The sequence below is a fragment of the Cebus imitator genome, unplaced genomic scaffold, assembly GCF_001604975.1.
Source record: "Cebus imitator isolate Cc_AM_T3 unplaced genomic scaffold, Cebus_imitator-1.0 Scaffold36, whole genome shotgun sequence".
In the NCBI taxonomy this organism is placed as follows: Eukaryota; Metazoa; Chordata; class Mammalia; order Primates; family Cebidae; genus Cebus; species Cebus imitator.
Window position 1 is genome coordinate 2,987,138 of NW_016107351.1, and position 20,724 is coordinate 3,007,861.

General features: G+C 57.6%; 2 protein-coding genes across 3 annotated transcripts in view; one reads left to right on the forward strand and one right to left on the reverse strand.

The window, feature by feature from the left end:
- Window positions 1-45: 45 nt before the first annotated feature.
- On the forward strand, window positions 46-10,001 carry SGSH (N-sulfoglucosamine sulfohydrolase). 2 transcript variants are annotated; one of them, XM_017524942.2, is made up of 8 exons: window positions 46-187; window positions 3,067-3,227; window positions 4,820-4,925; window positions 5,195-5,345; window positions 5,628-5,784; window positions 6,051-6,132; window positions 7,309-7,512; window positions 8,546-10,001. In XM_017524942.2, the coding sequence occupies exons 1-8, from the start codon at window positions 100-102 to the stop codon at window positions 9,103-9,105; spliced, it is 1,509 nt and encodes a 502-aa protein (XP_017380431.1). In that variant the 5' UTR covers window positions 46-99; the 3' UTR covers window positions 9,106-10,001. The 2 variants fall into 2 exon arrangements, with proteins under 2 accessions (XP_017380431.1, XP_017380432.1); XM_017524943.2 differs by having other exon boundaries at window positions 3,070-3,227.
- Window positions 9,953-20,724, reverse strand: part of CARD14 (caspase recruitment domain family member 14) — a 30,455-nt gene continuing 19,683 nt past the window's right edge. The window contains exons 13-20 of the mRNA XM_017524686.2: window positions 18,333-18,459; window positions 17,810-18,050; window positions 16,284-16,347; window positions 15,421-15,535; window positions 14,325-14,495; window positions 13,874-13,995; window positions 12,448-12,563; window positions 9,953-11,095 (exon numbers count right to left, since the gene is read on the reverse strand). Of these exons, the coding sequence (XP_017380175.1) occupies window positions 10,888-11,095; window positions 12,448-12,563; window positions 13,874-13,995; window positions 14,325-14,495; window positions 15,421-15,535; window positions 16,284-16,347; window positions 17,810-18,050; window positions 18,333-18,459 (1,164 nt within the window). The 3' untranslated portion in view covers window positions 9,953-10,887. The remainder of the gene's footprint in view (window positions 11,096-12,447; window positions 12,564-13,873; window positions 13,996-14,324; window positions 14,496-15,420; window positions 15,536-16,283; window positions 16,348-17,809; window positions 18,051-18,332; window positions 18,460-20,724) is intronic.

Below are 20,724 nucleotides of genomic sequence, written 5' to 3' on the forward strand. Positions count from 1 at the left end.
GGGCCGAGCGAGGCCGGGGCGGGGCCGGGGCGGGGCCGGGGCGGGGCCGAGCGGGAGACCAGAGCCCGCGCGGAAGCCGCAGCCGCAGCCGCAGCCGCCATGCGCAGCCCCGGGCCCGCCTGCTGCGCGCTGCTGCTGGTCCTGGGGCTCTGCCGGGCGCGCCCCCGGAACGCACTGCTGCTGCTCGGTGAGTGCTGGCGCCGCCCTCCCACGCCCACCTGCCGCGGCCCGCGGAAGTGGCCACTGGCCTCCTCCCTACCCGTGGCCAGTGCTGACCCTGCTGTGCCCTGCCCTTGTATCCCCTTGCCATTCCCTCCTGCCCACCCCTCTGTGCTGCCCTCAGACTCCAAATGGGTGTCTCCCCAGAGAGGGCAGCGAGGGGTGGAGGGGTGAGCCCCAGCATCCAGCCCCGCTACCTTACCTCCTGCCGCCTGTCCCCACCCGCCTCTGACCCTGCCCAGCCAGGGCCCAGGGGTCCACGGATCCCAGATCCCTCTCGGGAGGGGATTCCCGAGGAGGAGCTGGTGCTCAAGTCCCCAGAGACTGCAGACAGGATGCCCTCCTGGCTCTCATCTCCTCCCCAATGTAATCTTTTCCGACCCCAGAGGCTGTGGTTCAGCTGCCTTTTCCCTTGTCCGAGGGCACAGCCCTCCACCACCCCCCACCACCGTCTCCCCCAATCCCAGTCCCTCTGAGAAGCCCCAAGTTCCTCTCGGGCAAGCACTGTGCTGCTCACAAGACTTCCGGTTTGGGTAATCAAACCCTGGCCCGTGACAAGTGACAAGGCCAAACCCAAGGCCTGTGATTCTTTCCCCTTCTGAGGTCTGGCACGCTGCCAGGTGCCCTCTTTCTGATTAACTTTGTGGTCTCTGGGCGGGGGTTCGGCTCACTGTAACATAAACAGCTCTCCTGCCAACACCTCACCTCCCAGAAACACAGCGGAGAATCTGCCTGGACCCTCATCTTCGGATGGGATTCCCACTGGAGGCCCTCAGAGCCCCCGCCATGCAGCCCCTGCGCTAGGGCCGGTCTTAGCACGGACTGCCACAGGTTGGCTTAAACAACAGAAATGTATTTCTCGCAATTCTGCAGGCTGAGAATCCAGGGTCAGGGGCCAGCTTGGTTGGGTTCCACTGAGGGTCCACTTTCGGCTTGAGGTGATCATCCTTTCACTGTTTCCTCACATGACAAGCGGGAGGGGGGTCTCACTTCCTTTTCATTTCTCTTTCTTTCTTTTCTCTCTCTCTTTTCTTTCTTTTTTTCTCTTTCTTTCCACTTTCTTTTCTTTTCCTTTTTCTTTCTTTTCTTTCTTTTTGTGAGAGTCTCACTCTATCACCCAGGCTGGAGTGCAGCAGCATAATCTTGGCTCACTGCAGCCTCAACCTCCCAGGCTCAAGTGATCTTCCTGCCTCAGCCTCCCAAGTAGCTGGGACCACAGGTGCACACCCAGGTGCGTGCCCAGTTAATTTTTGTATTTTTTGTAGAGACAAAGTCTCACTGTGTTGCCCAGGCTAGTCTCGAACTCCTGGGCTGAAGCGATCTTCCTGCCTCGGCCTCCCAGGTGCTGGGATTACAGGCATGAAACATGGCACCCGGCCCTCTCTCTCTTTTCTTGTAAGGCAACAGTCCTGTCAGATCGGGGTCCCATCCTTATGACCTCATTTAACCTTAATTAAGGACCATGTCTCCAGATAGAATCATGTTGGTGTTAGGGCTTCAGCGCATGAATTCTGGGAGGACACAGTTCTGTCCATAGCAGGCCCACAGCCAAGTGCCAAGACACCCTGGGTTTGCAGAAGGGCAGCTTTCCTTCTGGGCTGCAGGAAGGGAGCACAGCAGCCTGCTCTCGCTCCAGGCTTACCTGGCTGCCATGCGCTCACACCCCGTGGGTGCTGTGGGGCGGAGGAGGGGAGCTCAGGTGGAGGATTTGAGCCCAGCTTGAAGCTGTGCAGCCTCCTCTGCCATGGACCGCATTGCCTCTGAGGGAGCTGGGGGAAGGTGTTGGTCCTGGGGGTTTCCACCAGCCTCTCCTCGGGTGCCCCCAATGTTGTCTACCCCAGAGCAGGGGAAGAAGCGTGGTGTGGTTGTAGAAGCTCAGAGCCCTGTACCTCACCTTTCTGGGTCTCAGCTGTTTCGTGTAAAGTGAAAGGGTTGAACTACACAATCTGAAGGTTTCTTGGCCTTTGAGATGGCATCAGTGAGAAGCAGCGGTGGGGCACACACACGGATCCTTAGACACGTGCTGGGCGAGGCTCTCCTGCCCTGTGCCCAAGGCAGTGTCTGCAGAGCCCGGAATTGCCCAGCAGTGTGCTGTGGCCATGCATTCGGCCACTGTCTGCCTAAATGCCTAGCCGGGTAACATGCCCACCAAGGTGGCATGCCTGCTGGGCTATCATCAAACTTGTTGGGGTATGAAGCCTGCCCATGATGACCACTTGGTTACCATGCCTGCCTGCTCTCATACCCATCCAGGTGCCAGGCCTGCTGGGTACCAGCCCACTGGGTATCAGGCATGCTTGGGGTATCATCAAGCTTGTTGGGGTATGATGCCTGCTTATCATGCCCACTTAGATACCATTTCTGCCTGCCAACATATCCCCCGGGTATCAGGCGTGCCTGGGTACCATGTTCACCTGCTACACCTACCATCTATCAGTCCAGCCTACATACCCTGCTCACCTGCTAACAACCCACCAAGTATCATGCCTACTGGGTACCATGCCCACTTGCTAATATGCCCACTGGGTATCGTGCCCACTAAGTACCATGCCTGCTTGCTAATATACCCAGTAGGTAGGGGGCCTTCCTATACATGCCTGCCTGCTAACATGCCCACTGGTATCAGACCTGCTGTCATGCCCTCTGGTATCATGCTTGCCTGCTGTACCCCCTCAGGTGTCATGCCTCCTAGGTAATGAAGCACTCTGTCACGATAGCGTTTGTGTTGAGTCAGTACCATGCCCATGTGGGTAACTTGCCTCCTGGCATCACAGCCCCGGCCTCCCTCACTCCTGGCGCTGTTTCTCGTGACCCCTTACACCACGTGCTGTCTCCCACCTTACACAGCAGATGATGGCGGCTTCGAGAGTGGCGCGTACAACAACAGCGCCATCGCCACCCCGCACCTGGACGCCTTGGCCCGCCGCAGCCTCCTCTTCCGCAACGCCTTCACCTCCGTCAGCAGCTGCTCTCCCAGCCGTGCCAGCCTCCTTACTGGCCTGCCCCAGGTGAGGTGCAAGAGGCAGGAGGAGGGGGTGGGCCGGGAGTAGACAGGCTGCGTCTGGGGCCCAGGCCTCTGCCACGTCTCCCATCCCTGGGCTCCCTGAGGGGGGGTTGCCCACTTCCCTCCCACCTCCAGGAGGAGGCACAGCCGCTGGCCGTGAGTGCAAACTGGGGCTCCGACTCCCACCTGCCAGCCCTGTCTTCCCTGCTCTGTTTGGCCTCGAGCCAGTGACCTACCTCCTGTGCCTCAGTTTTCTCATCTGTAAGATGGGGGTATCGTGGGGACTGGCAGGGTTGATGCTTCGTATGTAAGCACTTAGCGTGAGGCCTGGTGTGCTTACTCAGTGTGAACTGCCATTGTGACAGTGTCCCAGGAGCGCTATGTGCAGGGACCTGCTGCCATTAGGCACGCACGCTCCTATTTCATGGTGGTAAAATGCACACACATCAGCGTTCCCAGCTTAGCCGTTTTCCAGTACATGTTCCATGGCATTAAGCTCATTCACAGTGCCGTGCAGCCATCACCCCATCCATCCATCTCCAGAAGTTTCCCATCTTCCCAAACACAAGCTCTGTCCCCACGAAACACCAGCTCCACATTCTCCCTTCCCGTCCCCTGCCGACCAACACTCTCCCTCTGTCTTTATGAATCTGACTGCTCCAGGGGCACACAGGACTGGAATCACACAGGACTAGCCCTTTTATGTCTTGTTTTTTGAGTTGGAGTCTCACTGTGGCACCAGGCTGGAGTGCAGTGGCGTGATCTTAGTTCACTGCAGCCTCTGCCTCCTGGGCTCCAGCAATTCTTCTGCCTCAGCCTCCTGAGTAGCTGAGATTACAGGCACACACCTCCACGCCTGGCTAATTTTTGTATTTTTAGTAGAGACAGGGCTTCTCCATGTTGGCCAGGCTGGTCTCATACCCCTGACCTCAATTGATCAGCCCTCCTCAGCCTCCCAAAGTGCTGGTATTACAGGCATGAGCCACGGCACCAGCCAATGGGCACTTACTTTTGGTTTCTTACCTTGTGATCTTAGCTTATTGTAAGCGAAGTGCTGTCTCCATCTGAGGCTGAGGCTGAGTGGAGGGCCAGGGTGGGGAGGTCACAGGCACAGATGCAGATGCTTCCTGAGAGGCTCATCTGGACACAGGTGTGCCCACTTCCGGCAGTGGGCCACGGGACTAGGAGGGGCTCCTCCTTCTTGCCTGATACCTCCCTAGGCAGTCTGAGTTTTTTAAATATACAGTTTGTTTTACAGTATAAAATAACTAGGTAATAAACAAGGCCTGGCCCTGTCTTTTTCACTCTGTGATGTGTCGTAACAGAAGAGCTGAGAAGTGCAGATGCGCAAAATGAACATCCGGGCCACCTCACGCCGCTGCACGCCCTCCAGGACCCCTTCTTCCTTGCGAAGTCCTCCTTTCGAGGGAGGGACCCATGAGCCTCTCAGGCAGGGAGTGGGAGGGGGACCCGGGCTCTCTGGGTTCTGGTCACTTGAAGTCTAAATTGGGGGCCCTGAGAAGGCCCCTGGTGATGGGAGGGCTGTGAGGACAGTGCGGCTGGTGGGGCCCTGGACCTCATGCATCTTTCCGGCAGCATCAGAACGGGATGTACGGGCTGCACCAGGACGTGCACCACTTCAACTCCTTCGACAGGGTGCGGAGCCTGCCACTGCTGCTCAGCCAGGCCGGTGTGCGCACAGGTGAGGACGCTGTGCTGAGGGCAGGGCGCAGGGTGAGGCACAGAGGCCCGGCCGGAGCGCATGAGGTTCAGTGCCCTGTCCCAAGGCACCCTAAGCCCCTGTGGCCTGCCCTTAGCTCTTGTCCCGAAGGACCTGGGCCTGGTTGTGCGTCCTGGCTGGGCTGTGAGTCTGTGAGAACCCACAGTGCGCTTAGGTCTGAGCGGGCAAGGACGGGAGCAGGGGGGTTGGGAGGCTGAAGGGACTCTGGACAGGCCTCTCTTCCCACCCAGGCATCATCGGGAAGAAGCACGTGGGGCCGGAGACCGTGTACCCGTTTGACTTTGCTTACACCGAGGAGAACAGCTCCGTCCTCCAGGTGGGGCGGAACATCACAAGAATTAAGCTGCTCGTCCGGAAATTCCTGCAGACTCGGGACCACCGGTACGAGGCGGGGCCCCTGCCCTTCCCCTGGCGGCTGGCCCCACCGCACAGCCGAGTCTTCAGGCGGGATGCATGGGTCCCCATGTGGCTGGAGTTGGGGCAGGGGAGAAGGTTCTGGGTACTCAAGTTAGTCTGGTCAGGAGGAGAAGGGATGTGGGGAAACTGAGGCAGTGAGGGTCATAGGTTGATGTCCAGATACAGAGGAGGAGGCAGAGCGGAGGGGCTTCCTGTGCCAGGCAGCACTGGCCCTGCAGCCTTGGCAATGAGCCTTCTCCCGTGCAGGCCTTTCTTCCTCTATGTCGCCTTCCACGACCCCCACCGCTGTGGGCACTCCCAGCCCCAGTACGGAGCCTTTTGTGAGAAGTTTGGCAATGGAGAGAGCGGCATGGGTCGCATCCCAGACTGGACCCCACAGGCCTATGACCCACAGGACGTGCTGGTAGGAAGGACGCCCCTCAGCCCTGGGTCAGGGATGCGGCCCTCCCGTGAGCTTGTAGCTCTGGCCCTAGGTGAGGAAGAAAGATGCTCTAACCAAATTGGATTCAGGTTCCCATCCTCGGGGCCACAGAGAGAACCGTAGAGAGACAGGGTGGTCCAGAGTGAGGCTTTTCTGGGCTAATCCATTCACAGGAGGCCTGGGGAGAAGGCTGGGTGCCACCCCCCAGTCAGTCTGTTCTAAGCCTGGCTCCCCTCCACCTGCCACAGGTGCCTTACTTCGTCCCCAACACCCCGGCAGCCCGAGCCGACCTGGCTGCTCAATACACCACCATCGGCCGCATGGACCAAGGTGGGCTTGCGGAACTGGGCACTCAGGGGTGGGGCCACAGCCTGGGTCCCCCATCCTGGGCCAACACCCTCTCAGTCAGGTCACAGCAGAGTGTGGGTGAGGGTCTCAGGGTGGCAGGCCCTGTGCAGCGGCAGGTGGAGCCCACATTGAGAGGAGGGGTCTGCAGGTGGCATGGGGACCCACCCCGGGGCTGCCCTGACGTGGAGCTGCTGCTGGGCTGGGACCTTAGGGTGCCGCAGAGGTTGGTTGGGTGAAGACTCCAGATACTTCCAACAACAGGACCTGGGTCGGATGTGGGGTCTGGAGTTCCCTAGCTTATGCAGATGGAGAACTTGGGGCATGTGAGTTTTTTGTGGCTGCCCTAAAAAGTACCACAAACTGGATGGCTTACAACAACCGAAGTTTGTCCTCTCACAGTTCTGGAGGCCACAAGTTTGAAATCAAGGTGTCAGCATGGCCACGCTCCCCTGAAGGTCTAGGGGAGACCCCTACCTTTCCTCCTGCAGCCTCTGGGGGCTGCGGCAGTGCTCAATGTTCTGGGCTGGCGGCAGCATCGCCCCCATCTCTGTTTAAACCTTCACACACCTTTTTCCTGCCTCCTCTCCTGCCCGTGTCTCCTCTCCTGCCCATGTCTCCTCTTCTTATGAGGACCCCGTCATTGGATTTAGGGCCTGGCTGGGCACTTCAGGATGATCTTCTCCCAGGATCTTTATCTGCAAAGTGCCCCTTTCCAAACAAGGTCCCCTTCACAGACTCCAGCACACATGTCTTTTGGGGCCAGGGTCACCAACCCACAACTGGAGGTTGGGACCTCTGCCATTTCCCTGTTGGTGCCACTAATTCTTGGTGATCTGGGAAGGAGTGGGTGTAGAGGAAAGCCTGTCTTCTGGCCCCTGCCCTATTTGCTCCATGGGACAGACATGAGATTCCAGAGAACCCAGAAGCTGGTGGGCAGCAGGGAGCAGGTGCCTGGGGATGACGCTGAAGTGCCAAGGGAAGGCTAGAGTCCCTGGAGTTCCATTCGAGGCCTGCTGAGAGACGGGCAGCTCGGCGGAGCCGGGCAAGAGCCAGGGCTGGTGGGAAGAACAGGAGTGCTTTCAAATCCAGAAAGCACTGGGGCCCAGGGACTCCGCGTGTGTCTGCGGCTGAGCTCTGCTCTCCTGCCCCTCACTGCAGGAGTTGGGCTTGTGCTCCAGGAGCTGCGTGACGCAGGTGTCCTGAATGACACACTGGTGATCTTCACATCCGACAATGGGATCCCCTTCCCCAGTGGCAGGACCAACCTATACTGGCCGGGCGCCGCTGAGCCCTTCCTGCTGTCATCCCCAGAGCACCCGAAACGCTGGGGCCAGGTCAGCGAGGCCTACGTCAGCCTCCTAGGTATGCCTCTGCCTGCCTCCGTCAGGGAAGGGGTGGGAGTGGACGTGCGCCAGGGCCGCGATGCGTCAGATGCTGCTCCACACCCGTTACTGCACATGGCTCTTGTATCGTCTGGGCAAAGAAGGGACTGTTACTCCCACTCTACAGAGGAAAAGAATGGGGCTCAGAGGGGTCAAGTAGGCTGTTCAAGACTGCACAGCTGGTAAGCACTAAGCTAGGATTCCAGCCTGGATCCCACTGCTTTCAAAACCATTGCTTTTCCCCGCCTGGCCCGGATGAGCTTCAGGATCACCTGGGATGCTTGTTAATATCCAGACTGCAACCCCTAGAGTGTCTGATTCAGTAGATTTTGGTGGGGCTCAAGAATTTGCATGTCTGACATGTTCCCAGGTGATGCCGATACTGTGGGCCTGGGGACCCCTTTTTGAGCACCTCTGCACCCCATCCTGCCTTCCTAGGGCACCCAAAGCACCTCATGACCCTGTTCATTTTTTAAAAGCCCTGGGACATCTAGTCCCATGTTATGGACGTGCAGACAAAGATAGTGGTGCAGGAAGACTTTGGGAAGGGCTCGGGGTGAGCCCCTTGGCACAGGGCAGAGGCCCACCGTATCCCGCACACCGCCTGGCAGAGCCTCCAGGAGGGGTGGGCTCGGGCAGCAGCACACTCAGGTTCCCCTTCCCTCCGAGCTCGGCGCCCACATCTCTCTTGGGGCCCACATCTGTCTCTGGCCCCAAAGCATGAGCCGGGAGCACCGAGGCCGCACCCACGGGGTGGGAGTAGACTTCTTTTCTGGTCCGTAGGATTTTAGGAGGATCCTGAATGTCACCGAGTTGGGCCTCTTGCTATGCCATCCGAGGCACTGTGGCCCAGAGAGATGGCTGGCGGTGAGAGGTGTCAGCTGGAAGAGGCATATCCCGCTGCTGATCGGATTGGAGAAGGTAGCCGCCCAGAGCGGCACAGGTTTGGCCCTTCAAGGGCAGCTCCTGTGTGCTGAGGGCTGTGCAGCTCTGAGACGCCGCTTCCCTTCCAGACCTCACGCCCACCATCCTGGACTGGTTCTCCATCCCCTACCCCAGCTATGCCATCTTTGGCTCGAAGACCATCCAGCTCACTGGCCGGTCCCTCCTGCCAGCGCTGGAGGCCGAGCCCCCCTGGGCCACCGTCTTCGGCAGCCAGAGCCACCACGAGGTCACCATGTCCTACCCCATGCGCTCCGTGCACCACCAGAACTTCCGCCTCGTGCACAACCTCAACTTCAAGATGCCCTTTCCCATCGACCAGGACTTCTACGTCTCACCCACCTTCCAGGACCTTCTGAACCGCACCGCAACTGGGCGGCCCACAGGCTGGTACAAGGACCTCCATCATTACTACTACCGGGCACGCTGGGAGCTCTACGACCAGAGCCGGGACCCCCATGAGACCCAGAACCTGGCCGCCGACCCGCGCTTTGCACAGGTTCTGGAGATGCTTCAGGCCCAGCTGTCCAAGTGGCAGTGGGAGACCCATGACCCCTGGGTGTGTGCCCCTGACAGCGTCCTGGAGGAGAAGCTCTCTCCCCAGTGCCAGCCCCTCCACAATGAGCTGTGACCACCCCAGGAGGCCTGTGCACACGTCCCACACACAGCCCTGTGGCGGCCAGCCTGGGGAGCAGTAACGACAGCCCTTCCCTCCACACTCTTGTCCAGGGTGGGTCCTTCCTTCCTGCAGGGTGTCACTCCCGCCAATGCCTGGAGGGGGACCAGAGCGTGTGCTCAGCCCCTCCACCGCCAGGGGCACTGCTGTCATGGCAAGGGACACGGCTGTCTCATGTCTGAACCACGTCCCGGCACTGGAATTGTAGCCATGATCTGAGGACAGGGCAGCATCCCCAGCCCATGACAAGGGGGTCTGTTTTCTGGCTTGGTTTGGGGACCTACAAATGGGAGGCTTGAAGCCTCTTCAGGCTTCGGCACCCACAGATGCTTCTGAGCCCTTCACAGAGGCAGGTGGGGGCTTCGGTGCTGCATGAGCGGCGGGCAGACTGGCTCTTCCCAGCCTCTGGCCTAGCGGAAGCCTTTGAATGACCCTTGGCCAGGTTTCTGCTTCTTCTGTTTTGCCCCACAGTCAAGCACCAGGTCCCCAGGCAGGTTTCAGCTGGTTGGCAGCAGGCTCCCTGAGTGTTGAGTGTTTCTGGGCAGAAGCTTATCTCTTGTGAGAATGTCTGAAGATGAAGGCATGGCGATGCCCCTGTCCTGTGGCTTGGGTTAATTCTTGGGTGACACTGGCACTGCTGGGAGAATGCGCCGTTCCTGCCTTGCCTCTGCCCACCTCGGGAGCAGAAGCTGGGCCTGGACGCCTCTCAAAGGAAAGGGAGCTTCCTTGAGTGGGTGGGCTGCCCTTGGCCTTTCCCCCCTCACTCCATTCTGGGGTGGGCTGGAGGAAGCCACAGGCCAGCTACTGTAAAAGCTTTTTATTTTAGTAAAATATATAGTTCTTTTCCTGAACTCGTTTATGACAATACTGAATTCTAGAACAGCTTCCTGGGTTTCAGACACTGTTGTCTAATGACATTCACTCTGCCACAGTCCCAGGAGGTCGGGCAAGGCCAGGTGCTGGGGGACCTGGGTCCTCCCCTGAGCCCTGGGGGTGGAGTCTCGATGTTTGAGGGCTGGGGTGCAAAGTGAGGTTGGGGGAAGGCAGAGTCCACCGGGCCTTGTACACGGGTGTTGGTGCCAGGCTCCTCCAGGATGCCCCCACTGAACGGGCATGGAGGCCACAGGGCATAGGCCCCCTGAAAGTACTGTCTGTATCACCCAGAAACGTCATTTACAAGTAAACACACTGGCCTCTGTAAACTGGAGTTTGGAGGCATCACAGCCTCAGAAGCTGAGAAAAGGTGGCCAGTTGCATGGCATATGTGGGCTTGTGCCTCTGCCCCGGCAAGGGTGGCAGCAGCCTTGGGGGCCCCCCTGGCTCCCCACCCATTGCCTCTATGCTTTTGGAGCAAGTCTTTGACACATCAAAATGTAAAAGGGAAGTGCAGGCCCACGGATTTGAATCAGGTCTACAGACAGGTGGTTTTGGCCTCCAGCTCTAGGGAAGGCGTGGGAAGATGTCCCTCCTTTGCCACTGCAGAAACATTCTCACGGTCTCCAGTTCAGACCATGGCAAGCCTGGTGACGGGTGAAGATGGTTTCCACGGAAAAGTAAGCAGATACAAGTGGCTTCACCATATGCGTCCTGCACGTGGCGAGGGTTCAAGGTTAGACCCCAGCCAGAGGGGAGAGCTGGCCTCATGTGCCCAGGTGCCCACAGTTCTGCCAGAGGCCCTGTACCCAGAAACAGGACTGCATTCACCGGCACCCAGAGGCCTCCACAGTCCCGGGCCTGTCACTGGGGGCTCTGCTCCGCCCACACCACCTTCTTCTGCTCGTCGGCAATGGCCTGGCGGACACAGCTGAGCAGGCCGTCCACGTCACTCCAGCTGTCGGTAGCCAGAGTACTGTACAGACAAGGCGCCCGGTCCAGGTCTCCTTCCTCCTGCCTGGCAGCCTCCAGGAGCTGCTCCTCCGAGGTGCCCAGCCGCTGTAGGCCCTTCCTGCACAGGCCAGAGACAGAGGGTGGGCTCAGGGGAGGGCAAGGGCCCAGCAGCCCTGCTGAGCTGGTGTTGACATGCACCCAAACACCCCCTGAACACAGGTGGCCTCGCTTTGAGGGGACCTTGTAAAGAAGATGGGGCCCGGGCCCCGGCAGTGGGGTCAGGCTGTCTGGAACGCAGCCTGGGCTCCCGGAGTGGAAAGGGCACAGCAGCAAGACATCGTGGTCTGTCCCCAGTAAACCAAGTAATTTTTTTTTACCTTTTTTTTTTTTTTGTCCTTAGCCAAATAGGGTTAGACTGTACCCCAGTAAGTGCGGAGTGTCAGTGGAGCCGAGGCTGGGTCTGGGTCTGGCCTCACAGTGGTCCTCTAGGCTGCTCTTGGGGAGGGAGTGCCAATGTGTTAATTTACAACTTTAAATTTCAATGATAAAATATCATTTGCCAGTGACTGGGCTACTTTTGCCCACTGCAAAAGGCATCCTCGTCCTGGTATCAAGATTCCTGAGAGGCCAGATTTGAAATCGAGTTTGTTTGGTGAGCATGAAATCAGAGTTGTTTTTTTTTTTTTTGACACAGTGTCACTCTGTTGCCCAGACTCGAGTGCAGTGGCTTGATCTCGGCTCACCGCAACCTCCGCCTCCCAGGTTGAAGAGATTTTCCTGCCTCAGTTTCCCAAGTAGCTGAGATTACAAGTGCCCGCCACCACGCACAGCTAGTTTTTGTTTTTGCTTTTCTTTTGTTTGTGTTTGAGATGTAGTCTTGCTCTGTCACCCAGGTGGAGTGCAGTGGTGTGATCTCCGGCTCACTGCAACTCCTCCGCCTCCCAGGTTCAAGCAGTTCTCCTGCCTCAGCCTCCCAAGTAGCTGGGACTACAGGTGTGCGCTACCATGCCCTGCTAATTTTTGTATTTTTAGTAGAGACAAGGTTTCTCTATGTTGGCCAGGCTGGTCTCGAACTCCTGACCTCAAGTGATCTGCCTGCCTCAGCCTCCCAAAGTGCTGGGATTACAGGCATGAGCCACCACACCCAGCCTAGTTTGTGTATTTTTAATAGAGACAGGGTTTCTCCACGTTGGCCAGGCTGGTCTTGAACTCCTGACTTCAAGTGATCTGCCCGCCTCGGCCTCCCAAAGTGGTGGGATTACAGGCGTGAGCCACTGTGCCCGGCCAAAATCAGAGGAATGTCATGAGCTATCAGCAGGGCCCTTGTCCCAAAGTTGTGTGGAAACTGCCCCATCAGCGCCTCAGGTTCCTAAAAGCCGCAGAGCACACTCCAGAGGCACCTGCCATGGGCTTCTGGGGAGCCCAGGAGCCACTTCAAAGCCCACTGCCCAGCCCCCCACGGGCACCTACTTGAGCTTCTTCGCCATCTTCTCATTGACAGAGATGTGGATGACGATAGGGAAGATGTCCATTCTGTGCAGGGCACAGACACTGTCCAGCCGGACGTCCAGGAGGGCGTGGATGTTCTTTGCGGGAGGGAGAGGGAGAAGTGAGTCAAGATCAGGGGCCTCGGAGGAAGCAAAGGGAGGCTGCACCCAGGTCTGAGGGGCCCTCTGGGCAGGCTGAGGGCAGGAGCTGGGCAGTACTGAATTTTGCAGAGGAGATGGGGGAAGAGAGCTTGCCACTTTCTTCTCTTTTTAGTTTTTTAGTTTTTAATTTCCTTGTAGAGACGGTGTCTCATTATGTTGCTCAGGCTGGTCTCCAACTCTTGGGCTCAAGCAATCTTCCTGCCTAGGCCTCCCAAAGTATGGACATTACAGGCATGAGCCACCCTGCCCGGCCATTTTCTTCTTTATTTATGAGATGGAGTTTTGCTCTTATTGCCCAAGCTGGAGTGCAATGGCGCAATCTTGGCTCATTGCAACCTCTGCTTTCTGGGTTCAAGCAATTCTGCCTCAGCCTCCTGAGTAGCTGGAATTACAGGTGTGTGCCACCACAGCCCGGCTGATTTTTTGTATTCTTAGTAGAGACGGGGTTTCACCATGTTGGCCAGGCTGGTCTTGAACTCCTGACCTCAGGGATCCACCCACCTCAGCCTCCCAAAGTGCTGGGATTATAGGCGTGAGCCACCATGCCTGGCCCTCTTTTAATTTTTTAATTTTTTTTAGTTAAAGTTTTTCTATTGAGAGATGGGGGTCTCACTGTGTTGCTCAGGCTGGTCTCAAACTCCTGGGCTCAAATGATTCTCCCCCCTTGGCCTCACAAAGTGCTGGGGTTACAAGTGCGAGCCCCTGGGTCTGACCAAGTTTGCCACTTTCTAAATAAGGCTGCTTGCTGTGCAGTCTGTAGAGTTTCCATCCCTTTGATTTTTCACTGGGAAAATCTAGAAACTGAGCTCTGGGGACTGAGGTGGACTTGGCATGGAGCTCTGCCAGCCCCTAGGGAGATACCCAGATGCCAGGCCCTGCTTCCTATGCCTGTGCAGACACAGCTGTGGGCCACGGAGAACTGCTTTTCATGCGTTTGTCTGCACTGTCGAACATGGAGCGTGTTGTTATTTGGGATCTATTCATTCTCAGACAAATACCTATGAAACACTCCCCCCCGCAGCTGAGGAAACTGAGGCTCAAGCAGCTGGGAGGCTTCACCCACAGTCATGTCGATCTTAACTGGCTGAGATGAGGTTTGGGCTACTGCTGGCGTATTGGGGCCCAGAGGTCGGTGACAAGGTCACCAGGTCTCAGGTCAGTCCCTGTACCTTTATCTCATCCCCCTCCTCTGCCTTCCCGAAACCCTCCCCAGGACAGCTCCCCTACCCATCCCCGTTTGCCCTCACCTTTTCCATGAGGGACTCCACAGCATGGCGGGTCACCCAGCAGTGGCCCCCGGACACCTCTCCCTCCTGGACGATGTCCCCTCTCTGGCTCCAGGCCTCATATTCCTCCTGGCTCAAGTACTCTGCAGATGACATCGGACAGGGCCCTCATACACCAGCTGCGTGGGGGTCCAAGGGAGTCCCACGGTAAACACCCCCATCACCGGGCCCCCTGCCATCCCTGGGAGAAGCTCTTCCTAGGGTGTCCACTTTACACACCTGGCTCTGCACACCCCGCTCTGTGCCCTGCACCTCCATCCTGAACTATCTGGACAGAGCAGGTGAGCGTGGGAATGTGCACTGTGGGAAGGGGAAGGAGATGAAGGTAGAGGAGGGAGGGAGGGAGGGAGGGGTGAAGGAAGGGACTGGAGGAGGGGTGGAGGGGAGGAGGGGTTTCCAGGTAACAGTATACCTGCCAGGCACTTCTTAAACCCTTGGAGGAGGCACAGCTTCTCGCTCAGGATCTTCCCAACCACCCTGGGCACGAAGAGCACAGGCCGGGGCCCGGCGGGACGATGCGGGCGCACCAGTGTGTAGGGCACCAAGGTGAAGCAGCTCTCAGCCCAGAAGCATGTGCTGGAGTCTGCAGAGGAGGGGAGCCAGGGGGTGGGGGAGGCTGCCACAGCCTGGGCCTGCTTTGCTCACTGCGGCAGCCCCAACACCTAGAGTGCCAGGGTCACAGGCTCAGCGGTCACAGGACTTGGTCTGAGTGCCACAGCCCCGGCAGAGCGGCTCCTTTGCACGTGCGTTACACAGCTCTGTGGCTCTCCACGCGCCACTTTGCAGCCTGCAACTTAATCCCAGTTTCTCTAGGCCCCAGGGAGGATGGCAGGAGCCAGGGTTTTCTTCCTTCCAAAGAATCTGGGAGAGCAGCACCCTTCTCCTCAGCCATCCTTGGGCACAGGATTCAGCCCTCCCTCTGTCCTGGGCCCGTGTACTCCTCTCCTGAACTTTTTTTTTTTGAGATGGAGTCTCGCTCTGTCGCCCAGCCTGGAGTGCGGTGGGGTGATCTCAGCTCACTGCAACCTCTGCCTCCCGGGTTCAAGTGATTCTCCTACCTCAGCCTCCTGAGTAGCTGGAATTAGAGGTGTGCACCACTACACCCAGTTAATTTTTGTATTTTTAGTAGAGGCAGGGTTTCACCATGTTGGCCAGGATGGTCTCAAACTCCCAACCTCAAGCGATCTACCCACCTTGGCCTCCGAAAGTGCTGGGATTACCCTTCGGGACTGGGGGTTTTTTTGTTTTTGTTTTTTTGGGTTTTTTTTTTTTTTTTTTGGACTATTCTGTTGCCACAGATTACAGAAGTAGGACTTACAGGGCTTTAAAGATGGGTAGCTCAGTCGCTGTCCAGAAATGCATGTGGATGTCAACCATGATTCTTAAAGAGCAGATCCTGGCCTAAATGAGTGGCCTCCCCCTGCCCCAGCAGACCAACTAGCAGCAGCTCCCAAAGCCCCTTGCCCACTTGGAGCCAGCGGCCCCTGTGCCAGCTCACCAGGCCTCACCCTCCATCCTGCTGGAGTCCGACTTGCCCCTGTCAAAGGACAGACACAGAGGGCTGGCCTTGGCTTTGTCCATACTGACGATGCGGACCAGCTTCTGGGGTCCCCCGGAAGATGGCTGAAGGAGGGACGGAGAAGGGAGGAGGAGGAGCTGTCAAAGCCATCAATACGGGCCCAGCAGCCCCCTGTCCTGACACCCACCACACCAGCAAATCCAGTGTGGTCTCTGCACCATCAGACTGTGCCCACTGAACAGCCAGGATGCCCAGAGCCTCTGCCAGGGGGTTTGGGGATGTGAGGAGTCCTCAGGTTGACAGTCCCAAAGCAGGGCCCTGCAGTGAGGGGTGGCCTGCCAAGGCAGGAGGAAGGACAGAGGTCTCCCCCGTGCCCAGCCCCGCATCATCCTGGGGAACTGGCTGAGCCCCCTTCCGTGGTTCTTTCCCCCGTGCCCAGCCCCAATTCTGGGGAACTGGCCGAGCCCCATTCCGTGGTTCTTAGCAACCGCACGGACAGGTCGGTGCTTAGCAACCTGCCAAGTGTCCTGTGTCTGGAGAACACAAAGACGCCTGGCGAAGAGGAGGGGGAATTCAGGGAAGATGACTGTCACTAGGGTGCCCTGGGAGTGATGCAGAAACACGGCTGCTCTGAGAGCACCACAAGATATGCTATACCCATGCAAGAGCCTGCAGGCTGGCTGGGGGCCGCAGACTTGTCCTGGTTTGGAGGGGCCCAGAGGAGAGACAGGCGGAGTCATCCTCCTCCAATTGGCATCCCACACTCTCCACATGGTACCCCTGCCTTCCTGCCAGCACTGTTTCCCTCTTCCAACTCACCCCAGGGGGCCAGGACCCTCCCTGGGGCCTCACCTTGCGGGTGACTGTGCACTGCTGAGTCATGTCTTGGATGAGGGCTATGAGCTGCTGCTGAGCCCTGCACAGACCAGGAGAGGTCCTGTCCCAGCTGCCTCCTGCCAGGAGAGCCGAGCAGGGGAGAGCTGGGCAGGGGAGAGCTGGGCAGGGGGGAGCAGGGCGGGGGGAGCTGAGCAGGGGAGAGCCGGTCAGAGGGGTGCGTGGCAGGGGGAGCGGGGCAGGGGGGTGTGGGACGGGGCGAGTGGGGCAGGGGAGAGCTGAGTAGGGGACAGTGGGGCAGGGGACAGCAGGGCGGGGGAAGTGGGGGAAATGGTTGGGTGGGAGAGGAGGCGCTCCACCTAGAGCTCCAGACACCCCGTTACCCCGTTGCTCCACCCTGGCAGCCATCACAGTCTCCAGAGCTTTCCAAAGGCTGCAGGCCCTGAGCCCACCCCTGGAGATGCTGATTCACTTATCATGGGGTAGGACCCAGGGGATGCTGATGAGCAGCCAGCATGCAGGCCCCTGCTCCCGAACCTCACTATTTACAGTGGGTCCGTGGCCTGCAGCCTGGAGTCACCGAGAAAGCTGTCAGAAATGCAGAGTGCCAGCCCTCTCCCAGGACCTGCTGGCTCTGATCCCCAAGGCACTTGAGTTTGCAACAAGGATTGGGGATGCACTGAGCATTCTGCACACTTGAACCTTGGAGCCTCCCGTAGGCCGATCGAGAGCAATCGTTTTCAATGGAGTAGGGCAGGAGGCAATGTCACTCCCCGGAGAGGGTCACCAGCTGTCCCTGCTTGCCCAGGACTGAGGGGCTCCCTGCATGTGGGGCTTTCAGTGCTCAGACCAAGACAGTCCTAGGAGGACCAGGGGACCCTTGGTAACATAGGGAGACATTTCTGGTTGTCACAAATGGGGCGTGGGAGTGCTCCCGGCATCCTGTGTAGGAAGGCCCCAGTACAGGCAGGGATCAGCCCCAAACATTATGGTACCAAAGCTGAGAAACCCTGATCTAGAAAGTTCCAGAATGAACATTTCATTTGCAAGAGATAAAGCATCCGGCCGGGCGCAGTGGCTCACGCCTGTAATCCCAGCACTTTGGGAGGCCGAGGCGGGTGGATCATGAGGTCAAGAGATCGAGACCACCCTGGCCAACATGGTGAAACCCCGTCTCTACTAAAAAAATACAAAAATTAGCTGGGCGTGATGGTGCGTGCCTATAGTCCCAGCTACTGGGGAGGCTGAGGCAGAATTGCTTGAACCCGGGAGGCGGAGGTTGCAGTGAGCGGAGATTGTGCCACTGCACTCCAGCCTGGAACCTGGCACCTGAGCAAGACTGTCTCAAAAAAAGAAAAGAGAAAAAGTATCCATCACACAAAAAACACCATCTTCAGCAGTGATCTTGGCAGGTTCCCCTCCATAGGGGGATCTCACCACAACCACCCTCTATTCCCGGGCAGGAGGAGGAAGCCGAGGCAGGCTGGGCCCCGTTTCCCCATGGGCTTCTCTGGGGACATGCCAGGCTCTGGGAAGCTGCTCACCGGGAGTAGTTGGGGATGGTGCCGTGGCCCGCGGCATCCTTCATGGTATAGGGGTTCACGCGGTGGGCGTGCCAGCAGCTGTGGCCCTGGAACATGGTGTCGGTGACGTGCAGGACCTCATTGCAATGCACCTGCAGCTCCCCCTTGGCCCTCCCCTCCATGGCCAGGTTGACCCGGATGTAGAAGGAATCCCCTGAGGTCACCACTTTGGCCTCCAGGTCCTGGAGGAGTCTCTTATAACCTGATAAAAGGGAACATGAGCCACAAATGAGCTGGGGATGCAAGCCCCCCCTCGAAGAAGATTGCAGAACATGAAAGTCAGAAAGAAGGAAGGACCCTGCCCCAGCCTCAGACGCCACTCTGGCGCTGGAGTCAGTGAGTGGGATGTTTCCCGGGGACCTGGGGCACAGCCTGGCTGATCCTCTCCTGGACCCTGGGTGCTGGGCATGCAGAGAAGCCAGGGACCTAAGGGTCACGGAGACTGGCCAGGCAGCTGTGCACTCGAGAGGGGTGGCGTGTGTACCGTCCATGTTGACCTTCACAGACAGGCAGCAGAAGCCGTCCACCCTCCCGAGAAGCCCCACGGCCTGCTCCAGGGTTGTGTCCTCCAGGACTGCCTTGAACAAGGGCTCTGAGGCTTCGTGATCAACCTGAGGGCAAGTCGAGAAGGTCAGTCTCTTTCCCCCAGGACTCTGAATCCAGCCGGGACACGAGGACATTCAGGGCACTGAGGCGAGGCCTGCACGCCTTGACTAACACAAAGCTGCACGACAGAGCCTCTGTGGGGTCTTCCAGCCTCTCCCGATGCATGCTACACACATTCCTGGCCAGAGAGTCAACTGCCAACCCTTCCCCAACCCTTCCACTGCTGAGGTCAGGATTTCTTGGTGATAAGCACTTTCCTCTCTTGAAAAAAAAAAAGGAAGGACCTCAGTTCTAGAGCATTCAAGAGCATTCTAGATAGGGGTTTCTCAGCCTTGGGGGCATATTGTGTTGCTGCAGGCTGTCGTGAGCCCTACGGGCTGCTGAGTGGCATCCCTGGCCTTCACCCCCCAATGCCATGGCTCTCCCGCCCACAGCCTGCCCCACCGTGAAGGCCCACCCTGCGGGGCTTCCACCATCCACTTCATTTGTTTTCAACATTGTTCTAAGCTTGGATGAGTAGATATTTTTTACGATACAAAATTAAGTTGTGTTTTAACACCATTAAAACTGAATTGGTCCCCTTAGGATCCTGGGACTATCTCCCTGAACATCGTAAAGGTGCCCTGTTTCTTGAGCTACCACATGGCTGGTAACTGGGAAACCTTACAGCAGGGGTCCCCAATTGCTGGGCCACAGACACGTACTGGCCCTGGTCTGTTAGGACCCCAGCCACACAGCAGGAGGGGAGGGGTGGGCAAGTGAGCATTGCTGCCTCAGCTCCACCTCCTGTCTGATCAGCACAACATTGGATTCCCACAGGAGCCTGGACCCTACTGTGAACAGCGTGTGTGAGGGATCTAGGTTGTGTGCTCCTTATGAGAATCTAACGCCTGATGATCTGTCACTGTCTCCCGTCACCCCCAGATGAGACCATCTGCAGGAAAACAAGCTCAGGGCACCCGCTGATTCTGAATTATGATCATTTCATGATATATTACAGTGTAATAATAATAGAAATAAAGGGCACAATAAATTGTGAACTCTCCCCAAACAATCTCCCCCTCCCTGGTCTGTGGAAAAGTTGTCTTCCATGAAGCCAGTCCCTGGTGCCAAAAAGTTTGGGGACTGCTGATGGTTAGAAATGCAAGGAAGGGCTGGACATGGTGGCTGACACCTGTAATCCCAGCACTTTAGGGGGCTGAGGCTGGTACATCACTTGAGGTCAGGAGTTCGAGACCAGCCTGGCCCACGTGGTGAAACCCTGTCTCTACCAAAAACACAAAAATTAGCCAGGCGTGGTGGCACACACCTGTAATCCCAGCCACTTGGGAGGCTGAGGCATGAGAATCGCCTGAAACCAGGAGGTGGAGGTTGTGGTGAGCTGAGATTGTGCCACTGCACTCCAGCCTGGGCAACAGAGTGAGACTCCGTCTCAAAACAAAAAAAGAAAGAGAGAGAAATGTAAAGAAGGGCTTTCTGGGTTGAGTGGAGGGGAGACCACAGGAGGACACTTGCATTAGGAGCTCCGTGTGCTACTGTTCAAGCCCTGGGGGAGCTCAGCATTTGGACAGCCTGTTCCAAGGGGGCAGCGAGGGGTGCACGGAACACTCCTGTCACTGTCTCCCGTCAGCCCCAGAGGAGACAAGGGGTTCAACCCCATCCTCTCCCCTCCTCTGTGCTCACCTTCCCACCCCACACCCCCCATCCCCCGTCCCCTCCTGGGGGCCACACAGTGAGCCTCTGGGATAAGGTGAAGCCCATCTTGCATATTTCTTGGTTTAAACTGTTTTTCATATGAAGAAAGCACCGGGCTTTCCTTTTCTTTCTTTTTTTTGAGGCAGGGTCTTGCTCTGCCGCCCAGGCTCGAGTGCAGCGGTGCAATCATAGCTCACTGCCGCCTCCATCTCCTGGGCTCTGCCATCTGAGTAGCCAGGACTGTAGGCATGCACCACTGTGCCCAGAAGTATTTTCTTTTCTTTTCTTTTTTTTGAGACAGAGTCTTGCTCTGTCACCCAGGCTGCAGTGCAGTGGCCTTGGCTCACTACAACCTCTGCTCCCCAGGTTCAAGTGATTTTCCTGCCTCAGCCTTCTGAGTAGGTGAGATGACAGGCATGTGCCACCACACCCAGCTAACTTTTGTATTTTTAGTAGAGACAGGGTTTCACCATGTTGGTCAGGCTAGTCTCAAACTCCTGACTTCATGATCCACCCACCTCGGTCTCCCAAAGAGCTGGGATTACAGGCGTGAGCCACCTCATCCAGCAAACTAT